The following is a 20795-nucleotide window of genomic DNA, read 5'->3' on the forward strand; positions in this document are numbered from 1 at the left end:
AAGAGAACATCTTGCATGAGGCTTCATAACCATGTATAGTCTCCGGCGTCCTTTTGTCACAGTCCCCAAGTTCAGCTTAAACTGCATTGGTTGCATTCCCCATCCCTGCTGTTTACTGCCAAAAAAAATAGATCGGAATTTTTAACACCGGTAGTTATTTCCGCACGGGATATTGGCCCGGCTAGCTAATTTGTAATCCTTTTCTCAGCCAAACTGTATAATTCCAATGTATGCTCTTGTCGCTTATATTTGGGTGTATATAAAACCGCCAAGACGATATCAAAGTCTTTAGTGCGTCATATTCTTACAGTCCTTCAGACATGACTGAAAACACAACCACAGCTATTAAGAAAAAGCTTAACAAACCTTAATAAAAATAAATACAAATAAATAAACACGCATGTAAGATGCACATAATAGTTTCAACTCATATCTTCTATATCTTCTTATTGCAGATTTTGCTGAAGGTGAACTAATAATAAAACAACAATAATTCTGATTTTTAACATAATTCGTATTCAAGAAAATAGCGAAGGAGCCGTTTGCCTGCATGGATGACCATGCGCAACGAGTACGTGTTTCAAAATAATATATTCACTTTTGAACGGGTGATCTCCTTAAACACGTACCAGTGCTTCTCGCTGCTTTTTAAGAGCTCCGAGTTTATAACCTGTGATGGCGTTGGTCTTGCTCTACCGGCCAGACATGTTATTGTCTATTTGTCTAAAGCATGGTATAAGAGTGGAAGGCAACTTGGAGACGGACGCACGCAGGTAATATTTATCCAAACGTTTGGGATTTCCGGGGTTAGTTTTGGAATATATATATATATATATATATATATATATATATATATATATATATATATATATATATAAAGATTTACATTTTAAATGCATATTTTTTTTGCAATGCAAGCAATGGCTTTTCTGAGATCTTTTTGCTTCAGGTAAGAATTACAACTGATCCCATTGCTTTCTTTCGCTGCCTTTTCAATTGAGGATCATTGTGCTCTGCAGTTGTATGCATATGTAGTGTACATTTTTAATATGCAGTGTTTTGGTCATTCATTTTGTGTTTCTTTATTTTCAAGCACATTATCTTGTATGTTATATATTATTTGTTTATTGCATATGTGTGTGTGTGTGTGTGTGTGTGTGTAGTGATTGAAAATAGCTTATTTAATCTGGGCAAAGATTAATTGTTTTAATTGTTTAAAGACTTGTTAAAAATCTTGTTATTATATATTAAACGAGTTTGAATACAGACATATAATCAATATTTTGTTTAAAAAGGGGGGGTTGATCTGATCACATACACCCCGTTTTATACGCACTTTCATGAATTCGCATTACCGATGATTCCCTTTAATGCTCTTTATTTGTCTCTAAAATTAACAGTTAATTCGGCGCGTCTTTTTTTTTTTTTTGCACAATATTGTCAAACACGTTTGCGTATATATTTCCAAAATGCACTACTGACAATTTAGAGAGAGAAAAAAAACTTCTCGTTTTTTGTATTGACCAGACGCCGACACTTTAATAATTAGAAGCGTTTTATTTTTTTAAACATACCAATTTTTTTAAAAAAAATTTTTTAATGATTAAAAAAAGCTGCTGTTTAGTCCGAGTCTTGCTTTCCCTGCCTTTGTTTTTCCGGTTTCCTCGTGCAAGTTCCCGACCTTTGAACCTCAAGGTGACTGACTGTGTTGATTACAAGAACTGCAAAACCTCCCTCCGTAGAAAGCACGGCTGTACAAACACTATATATATATATATATATATATATATATATATATATATATATATATATATATATATATATATATATAAACACTATATATAATTCCACACGAATACAATGCATTTCATTATAACAAGGGCACGCGGCTGTATCCGCCTCTCGAATATACCCGATTAGAATAAAAAGGATTCGAATATTTAGAAATAAGGCGATTATGTTACATTTTACCCGATGGGGTGGAATTTCGAATCAATTTTACTCATCAACATTTCTGTAGCTGTCATGGATGCAGTTATACGAGGCTGACCTATACACATTTCATCCCATTACGGTGCCACGCATTTCCTTGTGATTATAGAAGCGATTTCTTTTGATACTCGCTCGTCGTACGGAAAATCAAAAGGCAGACCAACCTTCCTCGTCTTTTGTTGCTGTATAAACACATTTTGTAATGGGCTTAATGTAAACACATCTCCTATAGTGGCGCCATCAACCTTAATGCCAACCACCGGTGACACTGTGCAGATAGCGTATAATAAAACCCAACACTGAACTTCCCTAGAAACCGCGGGGAGGCAAAAAAACAAAACAAAAGAGAATCCGGGAGAACAAATGTCCTCTTTCTAGGCGCTGAAACCGATTCGAATTCATCATCAAGCTACTATTGGTAAGAGAACGCCTCGGGATAGGGTCCGTGCATTGCTTTGAAATCTGTACCAGTCGAGGCCCTAACCCTTATTCAATACTGTTTTTGCTCAAATGGTTAATTTGTGACGCTTTCTGTGTGAAATAAATATATTTAGTGGAGGGCTCTATTGGTGTTTAGACACGCAGGAAGACGAAACAAACAAAAAGAGAGCGCGTGTGTAAATCAAATAGTGCCTGGAGCTGCAGCGTGGCAGCTCTCTATTCATATTGATATAATCAGAATGTGTATAGGCTACTAATTATAATGGTATCGTGTATTTCTGGTTACACGCTTCTTGTTTCGCCTTCCTATGCTGGATATGCTTGACTGGAATAAAGAAAAGATAATAACCAGCATTATCGCTTAGATATTCAGAAAAAAAACAAGGTTTCATAAAAGGGTTACTCGAGGGTGTATTATTATTATTATTATTATTATTATTATTATTATTATTATTATTATTATTATTATTATTATTATGCTTTGAACTTCAGAAAAATACATCTGTGATTTAGCTCCTTTAGTGTGGGGTTCGCTATCCCAACGCATGCTTGATCTCTTTCAATTATTAGGGTGTTAAAAATTATTAATTATTAGTAACACACGTGTTGCAGAATGCCAATATATTCCTAGAATGCAACGAGCAAGAAGATTGATCAATGAAATAGTACAGATAGGGTCAGATTCCCAGTAAAAGTTTGCATCCTTATTTTTATAAAGAGAAAAATCTACATAAGAAAAAAAAGACTATACAGCTTAGTTTAATTATTGTATTTATGTATTTATCCCACATGTCAAATGGAAACTCAGCGAATTAACGGCGCACATCTTGTTGGTTTTGTTTCTGTAAAAATCTCGGTTTTACAGAAACAAAACAACAACTGTTGCATCGAACAGATTCTAAAGACAGGCCGACACGTTTTTGTTACAGAAATATAAGCTGTTTTATTGACGCATTTAAAAGGCGAGGCATCAGTACCCCAAAATCAATAATCCAAATCAATAATCAAATTAATAAAACATTGTGATTTATTATTCATAAAAACAAATAGCGAAGTGACCGACATTAATCGATATCCGAGTTCAAAGCGTGCAGAGGAGATACCACATATAGATATACAAATAATGGAATAAATCAACAATACCTGACACAGTTGTTTTCAAATGAGGGTAATGTAATATAAAAAAGATGCAGGTTTTTCCCTGCTGGGGAAATAAATACATAAATAAATACATAAATAAATAAATATTTTTTTTTATTAAAATAAAAAAAATAAAAATAAAAATAAAAACCCTTCAAAAAAACAAGAAAAACAAAACACAGCAAAAAGCACACGCGTTTCTCTGAAATATCGCTTTTTAAAGCGTAACTCCATCTCTATGCCTGAAAGGGCTTTCTTTTCTGCTGTGTGATTTAAGTATAATTCATACAGTACCCCTTTCTCGATTATATTGTGATTGCAAACGAACAAAAAATTACTTTGCTTTGAAATGTTTTTCCCATTCTAGTCAAATTCCACACGCACACACATACACACGCACACACACACACACACACACACACACACACACACTGAGACACACACACACACACACACACACACACACACACTGAGACACACACACACACTGAGACACACACACACACACACACACACACACACACTGAGACACACACACACACACACACACTGACACACACACACACACTGAGACACACACACACACACACACACACACACACACACACACACACACACACACACTGAGACACACACACACACACACACGCACACGGAATCTATAAACGAGAAGAAATAAATTAATCAAACGTGCATAGCCATGGACCAAATATTCACATTCGATTAAAGAACAAATATATGTCTATAGACACATCTCGTATTTTTAAAATCAAGTGTGAAATGTTATTTCATTAGTTTATAGGATGAGTATTGGCTGTTGGCGTTTTCTTGTTGTTTTTCAAATATGCACGATGAAAGGTTTGGTTAGGTAATTGACATTAACATCTCATAGCTTAGCATTATTTATGCCAATTAGTTTAAATAGAAAAAAACAGCAGCTTAAGTCTTGAAATAAAACTGACGGTTTTGTAATATTGCGTGCGCTATCCTTTTATATTTTATAAGGGAAAATAACGCACCGCGAGAAACCTATTAACAAATGACAGCTTCTCTGGGAAATTAAACGCGGTGTTTGGTTTTGTAAGAACCTCGCTATTAAAATTGTGTTTTACAGTTAAAAAACATCCTGGCTGATATAGACAAATAAAAAATGTAGTCTGTCAAATTGTTATAAATGACATTTCGTGTTTAGAACCCTTGTCTGTATAACACATCTTAAGAACGGATCTAATTGAGATGTTATGGAGACAATTCTTTTAAACCATAAATTCAAGCGATAAACTATAAGCGTATTCATAAAGTAATGCATTGCGTGTCTATACATGTTTCGCCGAAATATGTGTATAATGCATTTGCTTGTATCCGTTATACCGTTATATAGTGTATTATATTGACATAAAACGAATCTGCAAAATGTTTATATATATGTATTTTCCTTTACGTTGCAAACTCTATAATGAAATTCCCAACGCTATACCCGTAATGCACAGGATTAATCAATATGTTAATATGAGGTACTCCTTTTACGCAAAAAAACCCCAAAACAAAACAAAAAAACCACAAACTGTATCCTGTATGCTGAAAGCGACTTTGTGTGAATATAATTAGTTTGCAAATACGCATCATATTTAATATTAAAAGCGGCACTGCAGGGGGGGGCGGAGCCTGTGGGAGTCGGCTTGTCTGATTGGACAGCTCGCAGGAAATAGCGCACGAACGTTTTTCTATTTGAAAAGTCAATTGAGAAGGACGCTTCTGCCTTTGCCGAAATATGTCCCAGAAATGTCATGCTCCGAGAGATCCGTGTCCACCTCGTTTTCGGTTAACTCTTTAATAAGTGGAGGTGCTGAGGAGACACACTGCACGCCCCGTCAACCTGCGGTCTTTGTCCACGACTACCGAGTCCAACATTATTGGGGATCCGTGCCAAGTCCAACCAAACCGGGGGAGATGAATGATCCCCACCAGCACCTGCACCAGCGCCTCCACCAGCAGCAGCAGCAGCAGCACGGCTTTGGCTTGCCTGAGCACCATTTCCTCCCGAGGATGGTGAACTGGGTAGAGCACTCCCAAGCCAGCCGCGGACAGCAGCTCCGTCCTTGCCCCTACACCACGTCCAACGGAAAAGACGAGTCCTATTTCTTTTTTGACACAGACAAACACTCAAAACCCTTGCCAGACGTTTCCGCTTTTACGAGGCTGATGTCAGAGATGGGCTCCCTGAGCAACGCCAGCGGAAACCTCCAAAGCTGCTTCCGTCCAGACCAGTCCTACACCGCTGTCAAACCCGTCGAATACACCCAGCACCACATACCTCCCGCTGCCCACTCGCTCTCGTCAAACTCAGACTCGGCCACTCAGCTGTTCAATTTAAGCTACCCAGCGCTACAGCCGCCCTGCACAGAGTCGGATAAAAGGGAGAGCGATGACCTGTCTGTGTGCGACTCTGTCTATCTACCTCAGAAGAGCAATAACACCATGAAGAAGGAGGGACGCGAAACGGTTTTACTGCAAGAGAAGCCCCCTCCAGAGTTTCCTGAAGACGATAAAACTATTGGCCAGGATACGCAAGGTGGGTAAATATAAAGATCAGAGGAAGCTAAAACAGCGCCAGTGGTAATAACGACAGGAAAACAGGGTCGGTTTCAGCTGAAACAAGGTGATTTTACAAAGGCTATAAAGGAAGGGTAGGGAGGGGGGAAAAATAGAGTTCCTGAGTACGAAATGAATTTATTGCTCTGTCGCGCTCTCTTTATAACGCTCCCTTTACTGTTCTGTTCACAAGATCAAAACGACGGAACGCCCTATTGTCGACTTGTAGTTTAGAGCATTCGATTACCAGCTCTTTGCATATATATATATATATATATATATATATATATATATATATAGAGAGAGAGAGAGAGAGAGAGAGAGAGAGAGAGAGAAAGAGAGATTGTATTTGAAAGAGGGACGACAAGAATTAGTAAATGACTGAAATATTTATATAGTTATTTTATTTTATTTTATTTTATTTCCTACCCATACACGTTTATATTATTATGTGCATGAAACACGTCCTGCACATTTAATTAAAATGCGAGACATTTGGTTACTAAAGATTATAGGACTAGCTAGCCAGTCAGTGTGTAAAATAATTGAATAATTAAATCTTTTCTTTAATAGTGAAATGTGACACCCATTTCCAAAAGCTGTGCTTGTAATATTGTCTCCAAACGGTCATATCATTATAAATCATAGCTGTCAATCGCAAATACCAACACTGCTGTAACGCATTGTTACAGAAAATATAGACATGGGCCTGTATTTGAAAACGAAACAATATGGGCTAAATACAGACATTAGACGTACATGTCGGTGCTTTTGAATATATCTAAGGAAACTGCAAGTCATTTTTCACAATTTAACAGGAGAAACAAATGGTGGAGTTTTCCTATAGGAAATTGTAGTCTGTTATATCAATTAGTCTGTTTAAGTAATGTGGTCAGCTTCCCATTTTATATTGGTAAATTATTTAGGTTGCTTAATGCACACAACGTTCATCGGACACACTTTATTAGAGAACACGAACGATGGAACTTTCCACAAGATCACTACAGCCTCTAAGCGAGGCTGATAATTCTGCCTTTTAGCGCATAAGTGACACAAAATCAACACATGCTGGAGGGGGAAAAAAATAGGCAGCAGATCCTAGTTCTTTTGCCTGGCTTGTGTATTACAAAGAAATTCATGGAAATCAATTCGACATCTTATTAAAAACAGATAGACGCTCTGATACATTATTAGTCAAACACGTTTAGCACTTTGAGGTGAGTGTTTAAAACAAGCCAAAGATTACTCTTAATTTAAATCAGACGGAGGATGAAGCAAAATAGATGCGATTGTCATTTTTCTAGGGGAAAACCAATAATAATAATAATAATAATAATAATAATAATAATAATAATAATAATAATAATAATAATAATAATAATGCGCTGTTTCGGGTTGGTTTATCCAGGAAACTCGTGCCATCTGAAATGGAAGGTTGAAAAAAGAGTATCCGCAAGGCCTCCCTGACAGTAAAGAGCTTACTTTGTTTGACTGACGGTTTTACAGAGGGAAATACTCCCGCAATAGATTTATATTATCGATTATTATAATACATTATTTCTCACCTATAATATATCTTTACTATGTATTATTATCTGCTAAATAAACTAATAATAATAATAATAATAATAATAATAATAATAATAATAATAATAATAATAATAATATTTTTTTCTCGCTTACAATATATTTATACTATATATTATCATAATACATTATTTCTCTTCTGATATATTTATGCATTGTTATAATGTATTATTTCTCAGTTATGATATATTTATGCATTGTTATAATGTATTATTTCTCAGTTGTGATATATTTATGCATTGTTATAATGTATTATTTCTCTTCTGCTATATTTATGCATTGTTATAATGTATTATTTCTCAGTTATGATATATTTATGCATTGTTATAATGTTATTTCTCACTTGGCAGGGCACGCAGGGGTTGAAAATGCACCAGGCAGTTGGCTGACCGCAAAGGCTGGAAGGAAAAAGAGAAGTCCGTACAGCAAACACCAGACCCTGGAGCTGGAGAAGGAGTTCCTGTTCAACATGTACCTGACTCGAGAGCGCCGCCTGGAGATCAGCCGCGGCGTAGACCTCACAGACAGGCAGGTCAAAATCTGGTTCCAGAACCGCAGGATGAAACTGAAAAAGATGAGCCGGGAGCACAGGGTCCGAGATCTGACCGCTCACTTCCCCATATGAGTGCAAAGGAATCTCAAACACGGAAAGAAGCGAACATGCAAACACTTTAAATATAAATACAGACCTGGGTGTTGGCCATTCGCAGACTTTCTAAACAATAAAACAAATCTAAACACGTGGTTCAAAAATAAGGGTTCTGTTGTGCAAGCTGTATAAACCGAACTGAAAATAAGATTTGCATGAAAATATGATTACTGCTCAAGTCCAACAAAGTTCTCGTTTTGTCGTATAATTTGAACAATCTAAATAATAATAATAATAATAATAATAATAATAATAATAATAATAATAATAATAATAATAATAATTACTTTTTTGTATAGGTTCCGGTTGTTCCATATATATATATATATATATATATATATATATATATATATATATATATATATATATATATATATATATATATATATATATATATATATATATATATATAAACCGAGCACCTTATATATTATTTATAAAATTAAAGTGTTATTATTATTTGTTTTGGTTTTATTTAAACTTTTTTTTTTAAACAGTAAAAGGGACACTCGTTGTTACTTCAAGAATGATATACTGTATATATACACAGCGCAAGTACACGAACACACTAATGTCATTTCATCCCCCGAGTTAACGTTTTGTATTAAAACGCCTATTTCATTTTAAATCTCCATACTTTCCTACGGAACAATTAAATACTGTCTATAAAGCACAATGATCTCGCTGGAAATCGCTATCTTATACAACCCAGCACTATATTACAGTTGTAATGCTGTGCTGGAGCTGCACGTGATGTAATCCCTTTGTATTAAGCGCACTGCTCGTGTTTATAGCTGATTGACGAGGAATAAGACATCCCTTCTGTTTAATAGAAAACTTTTATTTAACAAGTGTTATAATGCCGGGGTAAATCGTAAACTTTCAATATTAAACCGAAATGATTCCTTTAGGAAAAAAAAGGTGGCTGCATTTTACAATACTTTAAGGCTATTTAGACCACTGTCTAAAATGCTGAACTGGAAAAGCGCACAGCTTTATTCTGTATATAATATGGTTGCTTTATGTGAAGTATTGTGATTCTGATCAGAAAGAAAGAGCATTGCAACTAGATTTAATGTGAAGAGTATGTTTTTTTCTTTGCGGTAACGGCCTTATTAAAATGATGTCTTGTGCTGTCTAAATGTCTGAAGCTTGATTATTAAGATTTATTGAGAATAGACGATGCACATGAACAGCAATCGGCAGTGCCGTCTAATGTCATGTTTAATGCAACCCCCTAGTGTTCTAACTCAAATATATGTATTTCTAGAATTCATGGCTTCGTAATATGTAAAATTATAACTTTTATTTTTATTTTAAAGCTGTATACCAAAGACTGTAAACCGTTTATTTGTGTGTAAGGTTGGAAAATACATTTATTTTATTTATTAAAAAAACAAAAAAAACAACAACATAAAGACCAAAAAAAAAGAGAAACCCCCAAAAAACACTTGAGTTGCAATAAAACAATGATTTGATCTCGGGCTCACTTTTCTTATAGGTCGGAGTCGATGGGTAGCCCACCTATACCACGTGATCAGCCGTATAAAAAGTGTTCGAAGTTCAAACGCAAGGGTAAAGTTTATTGAATATCCGGTAGAATGGATTTATATAACATCCCGTCCAACCCTTTAGACAGTCTCTGGGAGGAAGAGGAGTAAGCGGGCTTCAGTAAAGTTTGACTCGAGTTCTCAATGTATTTAGGGAGTACAGAGAGGCGAGTTGAGAGGGCGCTCGGACATCTCCGCTTTCTCTTCGGTATCGTTACCCGTTTAAATTGTTTTGGGATCTTTCGCAGCCCTGTATCAAATTGCAATTTCCGACGGCATTTTAAAAGCTATCAATACCAAAGGTAAGCATCTTGGTCAAATACAATACATAAATGAAAGTGGGTTTACCGCGAAGAATGTTCAATGTATTTGATTTTTGAATAGTGTGTTATATCTTGCTCTGGATTTTAAAAAGAAAAGTGTATGCGTTTTGTGGGCTATTGCTGTATACTTAACAGCCATAGCACATCTATTGTATGTATTGCTCTATTTGGCAGGCTATTGAGTTACCCATCGCTGTGTTTTTTTTAATGTGGTTGCAGATGCACTGCGCTGTGTTTTTGTTCCACACGGGGGCTGCAGACTGCGCAGCATCCGCCATGTTGACAAAGTGCACCATTTCACTGACCGTGCCAATATCAAGCTCTGTCCTGCGCCTTTGCAAAAGCGAGCGGAGACTGTCATTCACCATGGAACGGGTACTGACATTACAACGGTGCTTTCTTTCGCATGTATGCAAACCAGCTACACTTTGCAATCAATTATACTGCTGCATTGTCTTTTTTGTTGTTGTTGTTTTGTAATTGCATGTACGTGCAGGACACACTCCCATTAGATCACATGCTTGTCAATGTAAAAGTCGGCACTTTTTTTCCAGAGAGAATGTGCTGTTGGAATTAGCATGTAATTCCCTTGAAATGGTTAGAATTTCCTACGCTTTATAATGTTGAGCGTTATCCGGATGCACCCAAGCAACTGTGTTCCAGAATTGAAGGAGGGGGTGCGTGTGATGTCATAACAAAGGCTCGTCCAATTGACATCACGGAGTATCTCATGTTATGCTAATTATACCCTTTGACCCGCCAAGGGAGAGAGGCCGAGAGAGACTGCTGTGTGATTTAGGTAGTTTCATGTTGTTGGCTGTAAAGATCACAGTAACCTGAAACTGCCTGGGTTACTCCAGTTAAATGCATCGAAGTTTTGGATGAACATAAAACTGGCTAATATTAAAACCTGTAAACGAAATATAGACCTACGTGTCAATGCATTTGCCTTGTACAAATGACATGCATTTATCATAACCCAGATTTGCAATATGCGAATACTTTAATGCAATAAATGTCTTTATTAAACTCCTGTTGCATGTATCTCTTAAATAATTGATGCAATATTGTCGACGTTGTAATGGGAACTGTGTATTATGTATGGTATAAAACAGGGGAGAAACAGTTACAAACACTTGCATGTTATTAACTCAGCGGCTCAGACTTTATATTTGAGTGTATTTTGTATTGTGTGCCCCAGCGGCTTTAGGGATAAGCTTCTTTCCTTCCTAAAGTGGTTAAGGTGGCTGCTCCATATGTCGATATACTAATAACTTGTAACTGAAGTCTTTGTTATTAAATACGACGACGACTACTACTACTACTACTACTACTACCACCAGTTTTAACATTGATTACTTAATAATAATAATAATAATAATAATAATAATAATAATAATAATAATAATAAAAGTGGCTAACAAAGTTGGTACATACATATCAACGCTTTGAAAAAGTACAATTGTGATAGTAAATATACTATATATAATATTTATATTAAAACCCACAAATATGCCACAAAGAGAGAAAAAAAAATAGCTCTTCCTAATCAACTATATTTATGACGCAACCCTTCATTGGACATTTGCATATCACTATGAAGATATGTTTTAATATTTGCATTGCAACTTGCTTTAGATTATTATTTTTTTAAGGAAAGTAACACTAATTTTATTTCTGCTGTGTTTCCCTTTCTCCTAAATAGAATTATTCACCCATGTATTATTTCCCCTTGAACATTAATGTTGCGATCTGACTTTGATATCAGATAAGCAAGATCTGGAAAGCGCGGTAGGCTTCACTGTTGGACTATGACAAAAGCGCAGTCAGACTCACCGTTTCCGCTCTGTTACAAAATAAAATCAAATGGCACGACAGAGACATGTGCCATACACTTCCATAACACGATTATACGCGCGCTCTGCCTATAGATACGATTTAGTTTTATTCATTATTGCATCGGGGATGACGTTGAAGATTATTAGTAAACTGTAAGAGAGCTTTTTTATTATTATTAATTTCCCTGCTGCAGTTTTACCCATCGAGGGGAAAGGAATAAACTGGAGCAGAAAAAAAAATCCTTTATTTCCGTAATTCTCGAAAAAACTTCAGAAACGGTCTCTCACACATTCGAACTTCAAAATACAAAAACGCAAAACAATCGAACTCAAATGAAACACACTTTAAACATCTTCATGAAAACACACGTGCCTGTGCAATATTATTATTATTATTATTATTATTATTATTATTATTATTATTATTATTATTATTATTATTATTATTATTATTATTACAGTGAAAGTATATCCCTCTCCAGTACTTTTTTTCTTGTTTTCTTGAGATCATCTCTGCAGGCTCTTTGAGAAGCACAAATACGTTTCTCAAGGCATTCATAACTGCATTAGAAACGAGATAATTTAATCATATCCCAATACCAAACAGCATCTCTCCAATTAAAATCCTTAATTTAGAGTATGTTTATGCTACAAAACCTCTCTCTCTCTCTCTTTCTCTCTCTCTCACAGACACACGGACACAGACCGACACACACACACATATATGTATGTATGCATGTGTGTGTGTGTATATATATATATATATATATATATATATATATATATATATATATATATATATATATATATATATATATATATATATATATACATATATATATATATGAGTCCCACTAATCGCTCAACTAACCATAGCTTAATTAACCATAAACAAAAGGGCGGACCTAAAAACAGCCATTAATACAGCTATTTGAATATTCCTTCTTACCGATCTCTCTGGAGATTGTGCAGATTTTTCTTATAATAATATACAAAATGTATATAACCAGCAAGTGGAAAACGGGAATCTACAATCACAATGACAGTTAAATGCGCGATTAGCAAAGTCTGGTTTGTCATTAGTCTTTTATATTTACAGGTTATTTACATCAGATAATCAATTCGATAACAATCAAATCAAAACTTGAAAATGTTAGCAAGGCAATAATAATAATAATAATAATAATAATAATAATAATAATAATAATAATAATACGATTGACACAGAATATCTTTCAATGAATTAACAATCACACCAACGCATTAGAATATGTTTTTTTAAATGGAAACAGGTATACCTTTTGTAATTTGCATACAGTACCAGTAGCGACAGTGACAAGTTTGCAATGGCGCACAAACATTCTGTTTATTGTTGTTTTAGCTTTATTTTTGGTATTCTTTCTATGTATGTGTCGTTGAAAAATGCTCCGAAAACATAAAATTTACCAGACTTGGAAAACTCAACCACATAAATACATTTTTTTTTTTAAATAGAGGTATACTTTAACCATTTCTGATAACGTAAGACAGTTGTACAGCAATGCCTGAAAAAGCACAAATCGTGTTAACTGCCAATAGGGTTAAAAATTCCTATTTATTGGTTTCATAAAGCATATCAGAATCAGATTTTCCGTGAACAGCATGTCATTCATACATGAGAAAATTTATGTATTGCATTTCTGGGGGAGAAATCCGAAAGCCAGTTTTACGACAAACCTTTTTTAATGATTATAAAATGCACATAAAAACATCCCATTTTACAATGGTACCTTTCTTTTTTTTGCAAGCGGGATATTTGTGGCTTGTTGTTTAAGCACGAATGTAATTCTCTGCAGAGCCTGTGGGTTTTGGAGCAAGAAGGAATGTCCTAATGATCTTCCTACATCTCCCTTGTGTTGCTCTGTGGAGTTGGAGACTGTGGGGCTTCATCCTCATAATGGGTCTGGGACTTCGAACCAGTATAAAAGAATTACACGTGGCATGCCAGCATACGGCAATCAGTGCTTTTGAAGAGCTAAAATAAATGGAAACAAATACAAATGTGTAAAAAAAAAAAAGCCATCGCAGTCAAATTGCACATATTGTCATTTTGTAATAATGTTGCACTTTTATAGCGTGGATAGCAAAACTACATACAAAGCCCACAGGGAATCAAATGGTTAAAACGGAAAAGGCATACATGTATTTCTAAATTGTGCACGTTTCTATATCTATTGTAAATATATATATATATATATATATATATACTACGATGATTATGTATATATGCTCTACTCTTAGTTAGACAGATGTCCCACACATTAGGATCCGCTCGTCCTGTGCTGTTGTACCACGCAGCTCCTTCGTAAGTCATTCCAGATGACGGGATGGGAATACATCTTCAACTGAAAATCCAGCCTCCAGTAAAAAGGTTACTCGGTCGGACAAAACGCTGGAGACGCTAAACAGTCAAAAATGTTGATATATTTCGAACCAAATCCGCTACGGTCTCATATATATATATATATATATATATATATATATATATATATATATATATATATATATATATATATATATATATATATAGTTTGAAATATATATAGACTATAAATAAATACATGTGTAATAATAACGCACAATTTACGCACAGTTTGGGGGTGTCGGTCGGTTTTGTTAATGTTACATGTAGGGGACTCCTAATAGAACCTGAGGCCATTTACGGCCTATACCACAGGCAGTATATCAAGCCAATAAAAATCAAACAGCCTAGTGTAATTTTTATTATAGTATTTAACTACCAACAAGTTTTAAGTAGTTTCTTCCATAAATACAGAGGAGGGATCCCTGCAGAAGTGTTTTATGCGCTTGTAAAGAAAGGAAAATTACAGTTAATGTGCTAATAAAATACAGTCTTTCATGTGATTTGTTTGCCCAGCACGCATAAGAGGGGCTTCTGTGATTTCAATGTCTTTATTCTTATTTATTTATTTATTTATTTATTTATTTATTTATTTATTTATTAGACAATAAAGATTGAGAATGCTAAAATCAAGTCGTCATTATTTATTTTTTTTGCAAAACAAGAGTGTATGTTTAAAGGATTTAAAATACATACACACATATATAACGGATACATACACACATATATAACGTTTTTTTTTCTTTATGGTTCATGACATAATAGTCAATGCATAGTCACAGCTATTGTGTGAAAAAATATGTAACAACATTTGGATATGCAATTAAAACGAGTGGATTCTAGAAAGGATACGTCTTGTTTTGCATATTATGAAATAAGCAAGGCACATTGTAAGGGGAGAGGACAGTATTCAGTGCTGCCCCATTGGCGGATTGATTTACGCCTCATTGACGCTTTATCAGACACACGGAACACCTCCAACCAATCATTTCGCTGGGAGCACACAACACAGCAGCCCAGTCGTACTTTGTTGGCTCCGAAGTTGAGAAAGGCTGGTGTACAAATCTAGTAACTGTCATATATATATATATTTTTCCCCCTTCTATGAAGCGTGCTTTGTATGATGTCTGAGAATGTCCATTTCTGGAGCTCTTAGCAATTACTATGTCGATTCTATCATAAGTCACGAAAGCGAAGACACGACCTCAGCCAAGTTCTGCAGTGGACAATATGCGAGTTCCAGACCCCCAGGACTCGCTGAGCATCTAGAGTTTCCTTCGTGTAGTTTTCAGCCGAAACCTCCGGTTTTTAGCGCATCTTGGAATCCTTTTAATCCGCATTCGTCGACCGGTTTGTCTGCCGTATACCATCCATACCTCCCGTCTCAGAATGTCCCGTCTCCGGACAGCAGGTACCTACGGACTTGGCTCGATTCAGTCCCAAGGACAGACCCTCTATCCGGGCAGGGGCAGGTCAAAGCAGAACCGTTGCTGGGGCACCTCGGAGAGACGCAGAAAATCGGAGGACAGTACAGTTTGGAGTCTTCCGCTGGAAGGGAGGTCGAGTCCAATCAAGGCCCCTGCTTCGATGACAAAAAGGACATTTGCGAAGGTATCCAAGACAAAGACAAAGCAGATCAAAGTAAGTTATAAAACGAGGGAGTAAAGAGTGTTTAAAGAGAGCCATAAACCGAGAACAAAGCAGAGGAAGTTATGAAAACGCACACGCAGCGGAGATTTCTGAAGTAGTTTGTGTATGCAGTGGCATTGCTCTCCTTTTTATTTCATCGTTGCAATTTTAAAAGCCAGCGCGCAATGAGAGCTCTGAATCACGTATAAAGGAATACCACAGCGTGTTCTACGTGGGGAATGTATACTGAACTGAGGGACTTTTAAATAAGTAGCAGGATACGAGTTTGCTTTACAATATATCATGTTTGTTTTAAAGTATAAAGATTATTAACCAGGGAACAGTGTGCAGCGTGGATTTAATATTGCAAGTGAATGGATCCTCAATAGATAGATAGATAGATAATTTAACACTGGAGATTCTTTAAAAAAAAAAAAACCATAAGCGCTTGGTATGCATCAGAACATTGCTTATACATGTATTGCTGTTTAATAGCGTATTTGAATTGGGTCAAACACGACATGTTTGCCGTAGAGTTTTTTTTTTTAAAGAGTTTCTTTTCCAAGTAGATAAACATTAGGATGAATCGCTTTCCAGAAAGTATAAATGCATCATTTAGACACGGGTTCCTGGCTTCAGCCCATGGGGTTGCAGATGCAAACAAAACATGTGATGGAAAATCGTAGTCCTCTTATTGGAACGCGCTTAATACGAATCCTGGCAAAGGCACGTTTGCACTCCATTTATATTCTCCAGATTTGTTTGGAAAAAAAAAAATTCCCAGGAAATGCAGAGGTTTCAGACGGCACCAAAATAGAAATATATTTATAGTGAAAGAAAGAGCTTTGTGAAATGTATAGTTCCCTCAGGGCCCGTGTGAAAATGTTAAGGCCTAAAAATACATTCTGTATATGTCCGGGATCAAGAATATTCCTCGGTGTTTTGTGCCGTGTGTGTGTGTGTCTGTGTGTGTCTGTGTGTGTGTGTGTCTGTGTGTGTGTCTGTGCGTGTGTGTGTGTCTGTGCGTGTGTGTGTCTGTGTGTGTGTGTGTCTGTGTGTGTCTGTGTTTGTGTGTGTGTGTGTCTGTGTCTGTGTGTGTCTGTGTGTGTGTGTCTGTGTGTGTGTGTTGCTTGTGGTGGTTTGTGCGTAAAGGAAGCAAAAAGAAAAAAAAAGATATTGGGCAATATCATCTCTCTCTCTCTCTCTCTCTCTCTCTCTCTCTCTCTCTCTCTCTCTCTATCTATCTATCTATCTATCTATCTATCTATCTATCTGTCTATCTCTGTCTATATGGCAGATTAAGACAACAGGAATCCGCCATCGTGTTGCACTGGGAAACTCTCCAGAATAAACTGCAGACTATTGCAATGAAACTGGGAATTGCATCCCCCCTTTATGCCCGCAGGGTCCCCTAAGTGAAAAACCTTGTTGCCCCTGAAGTTCATTAAGTTATAAGAGGAACACGCATTCCCATTAAAAAAAAAACAGTATAATCCATGAGAAATGAGTTTCCGATCAGAGAAATCTTATGTAACGTCATCTTAATTTGAAATGACTGTGTGTGAGAGAAGTTTTCAAGAAGGCGCCTTTAGCTCTGTGCAGCGTAATTGCGTTGCACCGTTAGGGATGCAATTTGGGAGCTATGTGCCCATTTAAATGTGATCTTAGACTTACATTACTATTATCATTTAACACTAGTTTTCAATGAATGTCGATGAAAATTGGAAGTATCTTATTAAATTGTCACATTTTATTAACAGAAATACAAACCCGATAAAGAGGAACTGAGTTGTGTATTTAAATTAATATTAACAACTTCATAAATAAAATATAGACACTTATAATGTACACCAATGATGATTCTTTCATCATATACTTTGTATATATCCTAAGAAATCCCGTTTTTTTAATGGCTGTACAATCTGTAATAATAAATCATTTTAATGAAGACTCATGATTTTGCTTTTTTGTGTGTTTTTGTGTTTTTTTTTTTTGTAATCTGTGTACGGCCCTCCCCAGCTCAGTGTAACCTAATGTATTATTTTATTGCATGGGTATGTTCAAATCTGCAACGCACCGCGCTTAATAATGATGCCTAGTTATAAGAATTAATAGTAATTCCTATTTCATGTATCCTTCCAGGTGACCCTTCAACTAACTGGCTACACGCTCGCTCGTCCCGGAAGAAAAGGTGCCCTTATTCCAAGTATCAGACCCTGGAACTGGAGAAGGAGTTTTTATTCAGCATGTACCTCACCCGGGACCGCCGGCACGAGGTAGCCAGGCAGCTGAACTTGACAGAAAGACAGGTCAAAATCTGGTTCCAGAACCGGAGGATGAAAATGAAGAAAATTAACAAGGAGCGCCCGAAAGAGGAGCCCCCGCTGTCCGGAGAGGGACGGAACCGCCCGATGGATTGATACAGAACCTGTCGCTCCCCCATAAAATAAATACATTTTAAATACAAAAATCACACAAATATGTCCTAGACTTGTTAGTATAGTGGCATTCCATTGTTTCAATTGTATTTTATTGTTAAAACGGCTCTCACGAATACTGTTGGTCGGGTTCTATTAACATACACAGAGTGAAGCGCTCCCCCTGATACACAGCACAGTTAGACTAGCTAGGATAGTCTCATCTCAAGAAAGAAGGATTAGATCACTTAAATATTATGTTAAAGTCTGCATTTACTATTAGTTATTCGTGTAGAAAATGAATCCGATAAAAAAGGCCTTGCACGGTTATAAACATTGAAAAGCTGTATTTTTTTTTATTTTTTTTGCAAAATGATTATCATGTAAAGTCAATTAACTCCCAATCCTATTAACGCATAATAATAATAATAATAATAATAATAATAATAATAATAATAATAATAATAATAATAATAATAATAATAATAAAACATATGTATTATTTTGAAATACATTTGGCACGTAGGAAACAAATAGACTAATAGCATCGAAAAGAAATTACAAACTACAAATGTGATCCCCTCAGATTAATAACTGGCCTCCATAACTATATTTTGCATTTGGTCATCGATCTCAAAGCATCACAGATCCGCCAGCATTATACAAGGAAAGCAAAATATGATCGTGCTTTTTATTTAGTATTGGTACGCTGTTGTTTTCCCCCCTCTAGAATTGTGAATTAATAAAATCACACAGAACTTAAACATGTTTACTTTCTCTAATATTTTGCACAGCAGATTATCCCCTTAGCGCAATAAACACGACATGAGGGCTGCTAGGGAAAATAAGATGCACGCACCAGCGCTATACACCTAACGCAATAACACACATTCGTTCTTTTAGGAATACCAAGCATTACATTTCTACGCGTTTATTTAATTTTATTGTCAAGGGAAGGGGGTTCTACTTGAACAACAACGTAGGATAGAGGGTTTCAACTTTACATTACATTTAAAACCTGTTTACATTTTTTCATATATATATATATATATATATATATATATGACTAGATTATATGTTTAAAATATATCATATTGACTTTCATCTCTTCCAGATTTCTTTCTGTGTCGTTGGAGGTTGATGTGTTAGAATATATGCCTCTATATTTTTTTTTTGTCACAATGTTGTTAGATTCCTAAGTGTTTTATCATTAGCACAATGGGGGCGTCTTTATCTAGACTTGCTTTCTTTACAGCGATCACTCGATTTCATGATCTGCCAAGTGGGGAAGCGTTCTCTCCGGTACCGGGTCCGCATACCGATCATTTTAACGACACCGAGGGACTCGAAAAACACTCCCCGTGTAACTGATAGTATTATCAACGCGACTAAGACCCAGGCCACGTTTCTTACGATCATTGTTTTTGTATTTCTATTTTCTTATTTTTGTATTTGTATTTGCTCCTCTATAGGCCATAGTGATTGTTTTGTGTACTGTCACCTGTAATGTTGCGATGCAAACTCTCGCAATGCTGGATTCACACAGTAAACTGTTTACATGTACCGCTGCGTGTGATGTTTGTCTTTCTCTTCTCAAATAAGTTATTATTATTATTATTATTATTATTATTATTATTATTATTATTATTATTATTATTATTATTATTGATCCTACTGCTACGTACACTACTACTACTACTACTACTACTACTACTACTACTACTACTACTACTACTAATATTTTAACACAATTTAAAAGGCTTCATTGTGTGTATGTGTGTGTGTGTGTGTGTGTGTGTGTGTGTGTGTGTGTGTGTGTGTAGCTGCATGGTATGTCTCTCCTCGTTCCAGCTTCTGAGCCACAGAGCTTATGGGAACGATTCACCCCCATTGTTTTTAAATCACACCGAGTTCTAATTAAAAAATAAAAAATAGAAGAAAGTCGATATCTCGTGCAGCATTCAAATGAAGGAGGTCACTGGCGTTCCAATGGCTTTCCAAACCCGATGGAATGAGGGGTGACATTCTGCGAGAGCTCAGCTCGCTCACACAAGGAAACGCTTTGCCTGCGTGTCATTTTGTTCCAACTTAATTCAGGTCATCTGTCTAAAAAATGTGATAATGCGCTGGGAACTTGTGAAGTTACAGTGTAAATAAAACAAGAGGAGCGCTTCCCACAGAGAATGTCTCCAGATAGCTTGTTTTAGGCAATCCGTGTGGTTTTCTATTCATGCAA

At 36.0% G+C, this 20795-nt stretch overlaps 2 protein-coding genes across 2 annotated transcripts; both read left to right on the top strand.

Moving 5' to 3' along the window:
- Window positions 1–5338: 5338 nt before the first annotated feature.
- On the top strand, window positions 5339–8614 carry LOC117433296 (homeobox protein Hox-B10a-like). Its single transcript, XM_034055432.3, has 2 exons — window positions 5339–6145; window positions 8103–8614. Exons 1-2 carry the CDS (start codon window positions 5356–5358, stop codon window positions 8375–8377), a joined length of 1065 nt encoding a protein of 354 aa, XP_033911323.3. The 5' UTR covers window positions 5339–5355; the 3' UTR covers window positions 8378–8614.
- Window positions 8615–15521: 6907 nt separating this feature from the next.
- Window positions 15522–20122, top strand: LOC117433521 (homeobox protein Hox-B9a-like). The gene is made up of 2 exons (XM_034055844.3): window positions 15522–16154; window positions 18285–20122. Exons 1-2 carry the CDS (start codon window positions 15647–15649, stop codon window positions 18560–18562), a joined length of 786 nt encoding a protein of 261 aa, XP_033911735.3. The 5' UTR covers window positions 15522–15646; the 3' UTR covers window positions 18563–20122.
- Window positions 20123–20795: the final 673 nt, after the last annotated feature.

Source organism: Acipenser ruthenus, chromosome 33 (genome assembly GCF_902713425.1).
Source record: "Acipenser ruthenus chromosome 33, fAciRut3.2 maternal haplotype, whole genome shotgun sequence".
NCBI classification, from domain to species: domain Eukaryota; kingdom Metazoa; phylum Chordata; class Actinopteri; order Acipenseriformes; family Acipenseridae; genus Acipenser; species Acipenser ruthenus.